Source organism: Esox lucius, chromosome 11, assembly GCF_011004845.1.
Source record: "Esox lucius isolate fEsoLuc1 chromosome 11, fEsoLuc1.pri, whole genome shotgun sequence".
Classification (NCBI taxonomy): Eukaryota; Metazoa; Chordata; class Actinopteri; order Esociformes; family Esocidae; genus Esox; species Esox lucius.
This window is the reverse complement of record NC_047579.1, coordinates 42,072,576-42,084,674: the sequence shown is the minus strand read 5'-3', so window position 1 is coordinate 42,084,674 and position 12,099 is coordinate 42,072,576. Positions and strand designations below refer to the sequence as shown.

Genomic DNA, 12,099 nt, shown 5'->3' with positions numbered 1-12,099 from the left:
GGAGTGGTTTGAAAGGAAATGCATCTCTAAATAAATATCCTGTGCTCATAGACTTAGAAGTGAAGTCAATGTATTTGGAGAGGGACACATTTCTTGTATTTTTTGCATCTCTATTACAGCACTTTGGGTATTGGTACAATGGCTTGGGGGTTAATGTGCACTGCCACATTTTTTTCCATCCATACCAAATAACTTTAAAATGATGGCACAATTTATACATAGTCCCCCCATTTCGAGTGACAAAGGTAGTTGGACTATTGGCATCATGAAGTTTTAGGTAGGTTTGTTTGTTTCTTTTGTTAATGCAGGAAAATAAGGCTGTCAATGTCAACACTTCATTCTAGCCTTTGTGTTTTCAGTCTGTTGCTGTTTGACATGAGGCCCAGAAGAGTCAATGCAAGTCAATCTAGCCATGGAATAAAACTGGAATAAATTGTTTGGGGAGACAGCCAAAGCATTAGGTATGCCAGAATGTACTGTGTTTTGGGTATGTATGGCTGACACTGGAACAGGCCCGCAAGCAAGAGGTCTTAAGTGTACCAAAACATTGTGGTCATTAGCTTATGTTGGAATATTAAGGCAAAAACTTAGGGAAACATGGGGTAACATGCCCCTCCCCCCATGTAATGCTTACAAAACCCAGAACATTTTGCCATTCTTTTTTTTTTTCAACACCTCTGGCTGCCTCTAGTCTTAGTCTGAGCGGAATGTTCCAATTCTTTATTGATCAAGAGCTGCTGTTGTAATAATGAGTGCAATTTGGTGTGGCGACACCCTATTTGAAAACATGATACATATAAAGAAAGCTTAGAAACAGGCCTTTCAAATAATTACATACTATATTAACACAGTCAATGAACTGGTGATCAGTTAAGAAATAATACCTGTGCAAATATTTCTGACCAAATCTATTATTCTTTTCCCAAACAGCTGCCATTTACACAACTTTCTAATGAAGATAGATAAAAACATAGTAAATTGAGTCTTCATTGTTTTGTAAGACTTAAATATAAAATCAGAATAGACTAGAAAAGTTACAGACGTTTAAGTGGCCGAAGGTGTTTTTTTTTTTATTCCATGGAATGTTCGCTGACCAGAAACTTCTAATCTAAATATTATATTACAACTTACCTTCACCGAAATCTCTTACAAATAGCATTAATCTACCATAATAAGGAAAAACATAAACAAGTTAAAATATTAAAATTATTTTATTAAAATAATAAGGTTTTGGGAATACATTGTCAATATCCTAACCATATTAAAATAGAAAACATTATCTAAAAACAAGTGACACAAATGTGTCATACATAGTTATATTATAAGGAATTTTACTGTATTTTCCAACTTTTCTGAAAATCCATATATCTTGACCTGTAGCCTATTAATTCAAAACCAACAAAATTTAAAAAGCAACTTTTTCCAAGTTTTATACAACCTTTTTACAAGCCCTAAACATGTCAAAGCCATGAGAGTTATGAATCCAATATGCTGACAGGCTGCCATGCAGGATGTATGTGATTAGGAAAGGAAAACAGACAAGTGTGAGGAACATGCAGGAGCTGCAGATCTCAAAACTAACTGCGTATGAAGTAGTTGTGACAGTGCCGATGGCCAGCAGTAGGAAGCAGGGCCAATGGGGAGCTAAAAGAAAAAGACCAGAAGGAGTTGAGGAAGATGAGGCGAGGCGAGGGTGGGGTTGGTCTTGGAAGGGGAAATGGGAGGCCAGGGAGAGATGCTGGGTGGCTGGCAGACCTAGGGAGTGGAGGAAGACAGGTGGGCAGCCATCAGTTGGATGTCAGTGATCGCTTCCTCTGCATACACCAGTAAGCAAGCGTCAACACCATCTCCATCCATCTTTACCTACATATACAAAATATATAACATTAACTGTAGTTTCAGATAAGTCCAATAAACATACTATAAAACAAAGTACTTACTGAAACACTTTCACATGTTCCTTGTGTCTAAATAGACTCATATCACATGGGTACAAACATCAGGGAAAGTGATACCGCAGTGGGGAAAAAATGACAATTATAAAAACAATTTGGATTTAGTAATGTAATAGTAAACTATCTAAGTACAGTAACAATATTATACTGTAGTAGAAATATAATGGCCAGGATAGAAAACCATGTCAGACTGAAGATGACAGCAGCTTTTGCCTAGTTTGTAGATCTTTTTTTTACATTGATGGCAGCTTGTTGTGTATAATCAGACATGTTTTTTTCTAAAACAATATTTACATCAATTTAACAAAATTATATGATACACACCCCATAATTTAGATATGCAAAATGTTAGAAGGAACATTAACAAGCAAGCCAGCACTGAAACAGAAAGTGAATTATCTCCCATTCTGGTTCGGTTTTTAGCACGCGTCTACAGTATCTAAAAGTTTCATGTATTTACTTGCTCGAACTGGTGACAAACTTAGCTTTGCAGCACAGCACCTCGGTACACGTTTACATAACAGGCCAGCTGTACTGTTCATAAGTCCCCGCCAAGCAGAACACTGGTGACAGCAATTCTGGAGAAAACGCATGGCTTGGTCAGTTGGAGAGTGTACTCTGTACGACGGAGGGAGGCACCTCTGTGCCGCCAGGAGTCCATCCTTTTAAATAATCCCTTTGTTTGCGGAGGGGCCTCCTTCTCTATATCATTTCATATATAGAGAAATAGCCACATATTCATTCAGAAACTGTGTAAGAGGGTAACTACTAGACCAGGCCAAATAGCTTCTGGTCCATCAAGCTAATTTAGCAAACGTCAAACTGGTAGTCATGCAGTGCTGAAAATGGAAACTATTTAATATATCAAGTGACACTATTCGTAAAACATTGTAATGACCAATTGTATATCTTCCTTACCTCAAATTATTGACTTCATTTGCACATCACATGTGCAAAATAAGATTTAAGATCCACTCTTCTAACCATGGTCTACATCGCCTCAGGAAAATTTGGATTTTTCTCCATCACTTTTAGGGGCTGAATAAAACAATTTCCCGCCGATAATGCACTAACCAATTACATCAGTTTGTAGCCTATGTTGTCTAGTATTTATGGCAGTTTTCAGATTTGAAATATGTGATTGGACAGCAGAGATATCGGAATTAGGATTACGAAATTAGAGCGCTTTGGCTGGAAAGGGTTAATCAACTACAAATTTCTTCTGTATCACCACACCTGCTCAGCCAGCTACTAAAACGTTTTCTTCTGAATCTTGTTTCAAAGACTGCTGGAATTTAAAATATTGCCTCATTTAAATTATTACAAGTTTAGTTTAACTGTATAAAATGGCGTGTAAGGAAAAGGTAAGTGGGGTAAAAAAACAGGGCCGATTCTAAGGCATTATCTTCTATTGGGATAAGATTATCCGGGGTGGCAATCAACCCCATGTGGGGCATTTTACCCCAGTAGCTGGAAAAAATGCCCCTTTCCTAAAAAATATGTTTGATTAAAAACAAAAGAATCTGTCAACTGTAGCCATTTATTTTACTTTATAATACCCTAAGCATAGCCATCTTCAACATACAAAGAAATCACCAAACTTGTTTTGGTGTCAGTAAATAGACAGGGGGCGTTTCACCCCAAACTGCCCTACTAACAGCCGACTTTTGTTTAGAGTTAAAAGTCGGCTGTGTCAAAGAAATATTATTTTCTCTGTCGGACAGAAATATTAACGTGAGTAGACCACGTGATTGGCCAGCAACATCCCCTCATGCTGCTGCTGATTGGCCAGCTCATCTCCCTCAGGAGTGTGTCATCATACTGTGACATTTTATGTAAAAGTCTGTTTGAGATAATTTTTTAAACTCCAACTGATAAATATATAAATGACTTTTAGGTAAGATTACCGATGGGCAATTACTTTATAGCCTTATGCAACCCCTTGAACCTTGATCTGCTGATCTAGCATTTTCTTCCATCATAACCTGTTAGCATGTGTTGGGTTTAATTGCCTCTTATGTTCATTTACGTGGGTAATTGGAGATGACACCACTAGAGACAAGTGGTGACTGGCTCCTCAATGTTTTCCGTATACAAGACCAGTTCCATTTTCTTCTGCCCTATATTCAAGTTTCAGGCTGGCAATGACATAATCCTGTGATTCAAAATAAAACCATCTGATTCCCGTTAAATTCGTTTTAAGAAATCCTGACCATGTGATGAGATCAGAAACTGATTAGACACATCTCATAAAGCTAACAGACTGTTGTTGAGTATGTTCTTTTACAGAACATGCATTTATGGAAACACATTTACCAAAGAGTTTGTGAGGTGGTTGAGGATCGAGTCTCGTGACTGACAATATACAGGGAGTGTCATGTTGACTTACGCCATGGCATCATTGTGTAAATTCTAAATATGAGTGGTGTTGACATAACTGTATAATTTGCTAGGCCAAGCCTAGAGTGCCAGTTCTACGAGGTTGGCGTTGATGAAAGAAGAGGCAATCGATAAGAAATGGGTTATATGATAAGACAGGGGGTTGCCGCGGCCCCTGAGAGACTAAATGCTTGGACGTGCTCATAAACCAGAAGTTTCCGTTGTGTTTCCTGAATGCTGGTGTGAGATTTCTGCTTCGCGGTTCCGCTAATAAGAATAAGTAAGTCTAGAAAGAACAAGTACTCGCCGATTTCCCTTCAAAATAAAAGCTATTCAGTAAACGCCGTAAAAACAGTAACACATTTTTGACATCTTTATTAATGTATAATCTTAACTTTAATAATAGTAAGAATAATATATTTATTATAGATTTAAAAAATAAGTGATTAATACAAATATTTCATTTTAACCAACTTCCCCAACTTGTGTCTTTTTAAACCCTTAATACAAAAACATGGCTTTTTGGGGGGTTCAGTTTTACATTTAACATATAGTCCCAGGTACATGTTGTACAGAGTAGAATTGATAGTTCCTTTAACTATGTCAAGTCATCCCCAAAATATAACATCACAAGCATGGCTGATCTTTGATATTTGGACAATATTGTGGACTGCCATGTTTGTTTGTTTTTGCCAATGATGAACCTATATTATTCAATTAGCTTCACTTTTCATTAATTTGCCTATTGTACATTGTTGTTGTAGTCTTGATGACGTTTTAAGCATGTCAAGTTATATCTGCCAAAAGTCAAAGTCTGCATTCCACAGTATTGGCCTCATATCAGAAGTCAAGCATGGGGGTGTGATATTTTGGGGTTGCTATTTTCTACATGAGGACCTGGAAAACAATAGTACTACTGATTCCTGTTTACATTTATGTTTATAAGAAGCAACAAAACGAGAGTATTAACTGATGTTTCTAATTTTATGTTTACGTTTCTTCTTTCTTTTAGTGCTGACTTTGAGTAAAGTGTGCTTACAATTACTGGATTGTGTGGTTTTCATTGTCAGTACCTTCAAATGTGTAAATTCAAACGTACTGCCTGGTGTGCAGGTCTTGTATGAAAAGAAGCTTGAAGGATGTCAGAATCGTTGGCATGTCTGTCACAGAAAATGACCAGTACTGTGCAACTGTTTTATTGACCTAGCCAGAGACTTTGAAACGCTCACTCATCTCATTCAAATGATAGAGTGCAAAAAGAACTGCTTAAGTCCGGAACTTCCTATGATGCAACCCGTAATTGTATCTTAGCCACAATACACTTGAAATGTAATGGTAATGTATAATTGGAGTTTATCAGATATATGCTCTATGTATGTATAAGTATCATTAGGGCTGTTAGGGACATATTAAGTTGATATACTGTGGTGTATGTAAGTAACCTTGAGTGATATGGGCTGATGACGGTCTAGTAGTCTCCCGGTTATAATTGTTTGGGATAACAAGCGTTAAAGACAAGGAGGGCAGCCTAGTATTGGTGACGCCTGGTCTATACTAGTAACACATACATTTCTGATATGTTTGAAGATTATAAACCAAGCAGGGCTTTTAGATCCATGAACTCAGGTCAGCTACTAGAGCCCAGAGTCCCAAATAAACATGGCTGCATACAACTGGAATTAACTACCAGAAGTTTCTAGATGTGCCCCAAACATACATTTTTAAATCCAGGTGTTTTCCACTAAACTATGTGCTTTGGCTTGTTCCAGTCAGTGTCCTGTGTTTTACTTGATTCTCTTTGGTAATGTGCAACTTAACACTAACTAGTGAACTTCATTACCTTGGGTTCTCAGAAAGCTTTTTAGCCTGGTTTGCCTGTGTGCAGTGTGTCAAACCTTAGGGGCAACTGTCTATAGTAGACCATTGGTTGTCCCAGTGGTTGTTCATCAGGGTTGGAATCTCGGGCTGACCTTATTCTCTATATACATGAATAATGTTGAACATAATGCTTGTGACTACTTCATCCATCTCTATGCTGTCAACACTGTCTTATATACACCTGGTTGAACTCTGTGCTTGCCAACCTTCAACATATGTTCAACAACATGTGCTTTTCTATATCTCCAGCTACACAACTCCTAAGCACCTTACCCAATTGTATTCATGTCAACTCATATGGTGAGCAACGTTTACACCAGAGGCCTTTTGTGTTGTTAAGTATTACCTGATCCAGTGATCTGTGAACCTTTTGTAAATATATTAGACATAATTCACTGCAGCTTATTGACCACATGATTATTCATTGTACATAATGTATTTTTATTTTTTTTTCTCATGGGCATGTGTAAATGTGTGCTTTGTCTTCTTACTATGCCTTTGGCCCGGTCGTCACTGTAAATGAGAAGTGGTTCCCAGTCGGCTTGCCAGGTTAAATGAAGGTGAAATACAAATGTGAAAAAACGGGACTTTTATGTTGAAGGATTCTAGAACGCTGTAATCCGGAAGTCCTAACTTAATCTTGCCTACCTCACGGTAGTGATTTCATTTTATGAGTGTGCTGTGAACACGGAGATTGTCTGCTGGTCCGCTTTGAAAACGCCTCAATTGCAGAATCAGCAGCATAACTGTATGCGCTCCTGAATCGACTACAGCAAAAGGCACGGTAAGTCTCTTTTGCATTCTTTTAACATTAGTTCGTCTTAAATAATTTGCTTCCTGTACTTCAGCTCATCTGTCATGTACGATATGGAAATTTTACTTAAAGATTAAAAAATCTATTTTGATTAATGCAATTTATTTAGATTTTGAATGAGCTATTATTGTTGCATTGACGTGACATCTGCTCTCCGAGAGCCTTGCCACGCTGATTTGTTTTGTCAGTAGCGTGGTGGTTGAACTGCAGCCACTCCCCGTTTCAGCGTTTCATTGTTACATTGTTAGCTTAAATTGTTGTCTCAGTAGCCACGTTTTGCATTTGTACTAAAACCGTTACTTAAATCTGACATAGTGAACAGCACTTTCAAAAGAAATTGGATTTTGACGTGCGTTTTTGAATGTCGTGTGTCATTTGGTGAACTTGTCTAGGCTGCTGCGGGATGACCATGCTTTTTTTGTCATTTCGTTTAACAAACCTTTAGACTGTCGTGCCATTAACGTCATGCTCATTATACAATCATTTCTACATACTTGTATTGCGTTACTTGTGATTTTATTGAACTGCTTTTTAAAGTGGATACGTGCCCTTGCGCACACAAAAGGCTGATCTTCCAGTTCCAGGTGTTAATTTCTCACCCTGGCCTAGTCGTTGGAGCACGCCTTTACTTCATCTGCCTTTTCGGATATTACGGTTCAGAATCACGGTGTACAATTAGACAAAAGTTTGAGTCAATCCAGCTCAGTGCCATATTTAAATGGGTGGTGCATTTAAAAATATATATTTTCATGGAAGAATGAGCAGCAGGCTTTGCTGAGTCTTTTCTCTTTTAGTTATATTTTTCCCCCACCTACATTTAGAATACATGAAATAGCCTGGATAATTTGAGAATGTGTTATATTTGAGTAATTTAGCTGACAATCTCACCCAGAGCAACGTACAGTACTGACTGCATACGCTTTTGTATGTATTTGTTCCTGGCCTGTTGATGGCCTGGCTAACATCCATTCTCCTCCTCACCCACCAATCAAAGGATACCAGCTGTGGTTTAACTGTATCAGAAGCTCTTGGTAATCCGGTGGATCAGGCCCACCGCCCCATGTTTTTATCGATTTGACGAATTAGTCTGAACAGATCTGATATCAGCAGAAGGGGTTGGTCCAGGCATGCTGCAAATCGGTGGAGGACGTGGCCACTTAAGAGCTCTTAGGGTGGGCTGTACATGTAGAGGGGTGACACAGAAACCCCTGCACTACAGTAATGACATGGGTCTGCTGCCCCCTATTTTCCTTTTTATAAGATGTCCCAAAAGACATCATTTGAATCTCTCAGATGACGATGGTCGATTTGTCCTCCATCTTTGCCCAAGGGTAGACCCCACCCCTGCATTTGTGAGCTACATCTGTGACTACATCATGCTGTATGTATTTTAAGAATTCAAATGAGGTTGGTTCTTGTGTGTTTTTGCTTTTAAGGTCAAAGAAGAAGCCAAATATGGATCCTGAGCAGAACCAGGAGGTGTTGGACCACACCGCAGAGTCTCAAGAGCATCAGGGCGCAGACTCCCCAATGGAGTCTAAAGAGACTGAAGAATCACCAATCAATGGGCAAGAAACAAATACTGAAGAGCATTCACCAAAGATAATACCTGAACCTTTGGAATCTCCTCAGAAGATTCCAGAGACATCTACAGAAGTTGTGCCTATACCAGAGAATTCTCCAGTAAAACAACCAGAACCAGAGAGCACAACAGTGAAGGTCTCGGAGCCAGCTGCAGCATGGCATGCAGAACCAGAAAACATCCAGAACCCAGAGCCTGAAAAGCAGCCAATGCCGGAGAAAACACCAGAGCCTCTGACTTTACAGGACCCTCTGGCAGAGAAAAACATTGAAACTGAGCCAGAGAAAATGGCAGTACTAGTCCCAGAGGCTGTTCATTTGTCTGAGCAGGCAGAGTCAGAGCCTGTCAAACAGCTGGAGTCTGAGGGAGTGAAACTCTTCGAACAACAAGAGAAAAAGCCTGAAGCGCCTGAGATGCAGACAGAATCAGAAATTTTGGAGGAGGCGCCAAAGATGCAAGAAGAGCCTCAACCCATAAAAGTGGAGGCAGAAAAACAGGCCAAAGCTGAAACTGTACAAGAACCAGAGTCCGAAAAACCAGTTACAGCTGTGGGGGAAGTGGAACAAGAGAAACCAGTTGAAGTTGAGATTGTGAAGGTTGATGCAGAGAAACCAGCTGAAGCTGACATTGTGAAGAAGGTTGATGCAGAGAAACCAGCTGAAGCTGACATTGTGAAGAAGGTTGATGCAGAAGTGGAAACTCTAAAAGAACAAAAGCCAGAGATAATGGATGTTGAAGCTGTGCTGGAAAAGAAACTGGTAGATGCAGAAACTGTAAAGGAGGTAGAATCAAAGAAACATGCAGAAGAGGTGAAGCAACAGGAGAAGGCAGAAGATGTCAAGCCGGAGGAACAGGTTCCCGTTCCTGGCACCATGGCTTTCGCCATACTGGAGCATGAGCAAACCAAAGCCACCCTTCGAAACGCTCGCACTCTCGTCATCCTCCGAGGTCTTCCAGGCAGCGGCAAGAGCCTTTTGGCACGTACTATTGCAGATCACTACCAGGATATTTGCACTGTCTGCTGTGCTGATGACCATGGTGTGAAACCGGAGTGCTCCGGTGCATCTGCAGAAGGTTACAAGGCCTTTGATGACGCTCTGGTTGCCTGCTGCAGCGTTGGAACGTCTCAACTGATTGTCGTGGATGACACCAATCACACACACGATCGGCTGGCCCTCTTGGCGGACGTCGCAGAGCAGCACCGGCTGGTAGCCATGTTCCTAGAGCCCCGAACTGAGTGGAGCAGGGACTTGTCACAGCTGGCCAAGAAAACTCAGCGCGGTCTAGAGGAAGCCCAGATCCAAGCCATGAAAGTTCCACTTGAAGAAACATCAATTCCCCTTTTCTTTGGTTGGTTCCTTCTCTCCGGAGTCCAGGACAAGGTCAGGTGCACGTCCATGGATTTCCTGAAGACACTGGACACACTCGAGGCCTTCAAGAAACACTTGACTGACTGTGAGTACAGTACAATTGAACTACTCGAATTATACAATTCCAGAAGCACTGGTGTCTGTAAGGGGTTATTCTTACAGCTTGACTGTAAGACATGCGCTTTTTGTTTTCCAGTCACTGGTGAGGCTGAGAAGGAGGTGGACCTGGAGCAGTATTTCTCAGCCAACAGTGCTCTTCATTGTACGACCAAATACTGCGACTATGGCAAGGCTGAGGGAGCCAAGGAATACGCAGAACATGCAGTGCGTCTGAAAATATATTGGTTATACGTGTTTGATCTCAAATACAACTTCGCCCTATTAACACTGCAGTTGCTACACATCCCATCGTGTGTCTCATACCTTTTTTGAAATCTGATGGGCATCGTTTAACATATTTTCCTTGTATTCTGCCCATTAAAGTAATCCCTCTCCCTTTTCCACTCCAGGCTGTTAAAGAGCTGTACGGCTCTGTGTTCGAGCTGTCCCTCAGTGCCCTCTTCGTCACACCTCGCACTGTGGGTGCTCGTGTGTCACTCACTGAGGACCAGCTGACCCTGTGGCCTTCCGACGCTGAGAAAGAGGCCGAGTCTGTGGTCCCGGCAGCCGCCACCCTGCCCCCTGGCAGCCGCGCCCATGTGACCCTGGGCTGTGCTGACGGTGTTGAGATGGTGCAGACGGGCTTTGACCTGCTGGAGATCCTAGCCCTGAAGCAAGAGGGTCAGGAGGGAGAGTTGGTGGAGGAGATGGAGCTGGGTTCCCTGGCCTACTACGGTAAGGGGAGGTGGCTGCTCAGTCTGAGGGAGCCCATCTCTGCCCAAGCCTGCTTCTCTAGCCTCTACGGGCCCAAGAAGGTGGATGCCAAGAAAGATGGAGACAAGAAGAAGAAGCCAAAGTGTACCATTCTCTAAAGGAGATGTGGGGGATGGTGGTGTTTGTCTCTGGAGTAGTGGCATACTAGTGTTCTTATTTTTCTGTGGGGAGGTTTGTGTGTTTGTGCTACTTTTGGGGTTTGGAAGGTGTCTTGAATTTCTCACCCTGAAAATCCACAAACTGTGTGCCTTTCTCTATTGCTTTGCTGCACAACCCAAGAGGCCTTTAAACCACAGTTAGGTCAAGCTTAGCGTTTTGTTCAGTGTTTCAGGCATTTCGGTGTCATCGCTGCAACTAGATAGGTTTTTCCCTATAGACAGGGCCTGATGTCATGGCTTAGTTGCAGTTTAGACAAAGGTAGTACTGCTTTTCCCCATTTATGACCACTAATTTCCCTACTCAGTTCATTTCTAACACTATATACACAACCTGTCCATCATATGTCAGTGTTCTTGAGCATTTAGCTTAAGTATTCATTTCTTCATTCAGTGTGAGTGGCTCATAGTGTTTTCATTGCATGCAAGACTTAGTCATTAACATCTGCAAAATACAAAAAAAAAAACAGTTGCATATGTAGTTGTGATTTCTTGTGACACTGATCATTTCCTTAGTTACTGGTTGTTAACCAGCTATGTCGTGTTTGATCATCTGTCTGTGTGTGTATTCGGGACAAGATGTCAATGGGGGGGGGGATTATGTAGCTCATGGGCCAAAAAGTGTGTCTTTATGCTTGATTCGATGTTTGACTGTGAATGTCCTTTATGGAGGTCCTTCCTGGTGAACTCTTTTTGCAGTGCTGCAGAAATCAAAGGGAGAATGCTGATGAATGTGCAATTTGTTTCATTAGCTGGCACTTACTTGGTACTTATGAAATGCTGTGAAACCAAGGCCACAAATTTGCAATCTTCTGTAGTCTGAGAGACTGCAGCCTGGAACCTGGGATATCCTTTTTTCTGTCTCAAGCGCACGTAGTTTTTACATGTCAACTTGTATTCACTGTCATGACTGATGTGTAGATGTCTTAGGGCAGTGCCATACTCACTATTTTTGCACTTGTTTTGTACACTTATTAAATGAATTTGCTTCGCTCAAAATATTGACTTCTGCAATTATTTGTTTCAACCTGAAGACGCTCCCTTCTCGTCTTAATGTTGTGGTGAGATGGAGGAAGTGATAGCAGAGTTGAGG

At 41.0% G+C, this 12,099-nt stretch overlaps 1 protein-coding gene across 2 annotated transcripts; it reads left to right on the top strand.

Annotated features, from left to right (window-relative positions):
- The first annotated feature begins 6,870 nt into the window (after positions 1–6,870).
- cnp (2',3'-cyclic nucleotide 3' phosphodiesterase) lies at positions 6,871–12,005 on the top strand. 2 transcript variants are annotated; one of them, XM_010874797.4, is made up of 4 exons: positions 6,871–6,991; positions 8,463–10,063; positions 10,175–10,302; positions 10,488–12,005. In XM_010874797.4, exons 2-4 carry the CDS (start codon positions 8,482–8,484, stop codon positions 10,947–10,949), a joined length of 2,172 nt encoding a protein of 723 aa, XP_010873099.2. In that variant the 5' UTR covers positions 6,871–6,991; positions 8,463–8,481; the 3' UTR covers positions 10,950–12,005. The 2 variants fall into 2 exon arrangements, with proteins under 2 accessions (XP_010873099.2, XP_010873098.2); XM_010874796.4 differs by having other exon boundaries at positions 6,871–6,996.
- Positions 12,006–12,099: the final 94 nt, after the last annotated feature.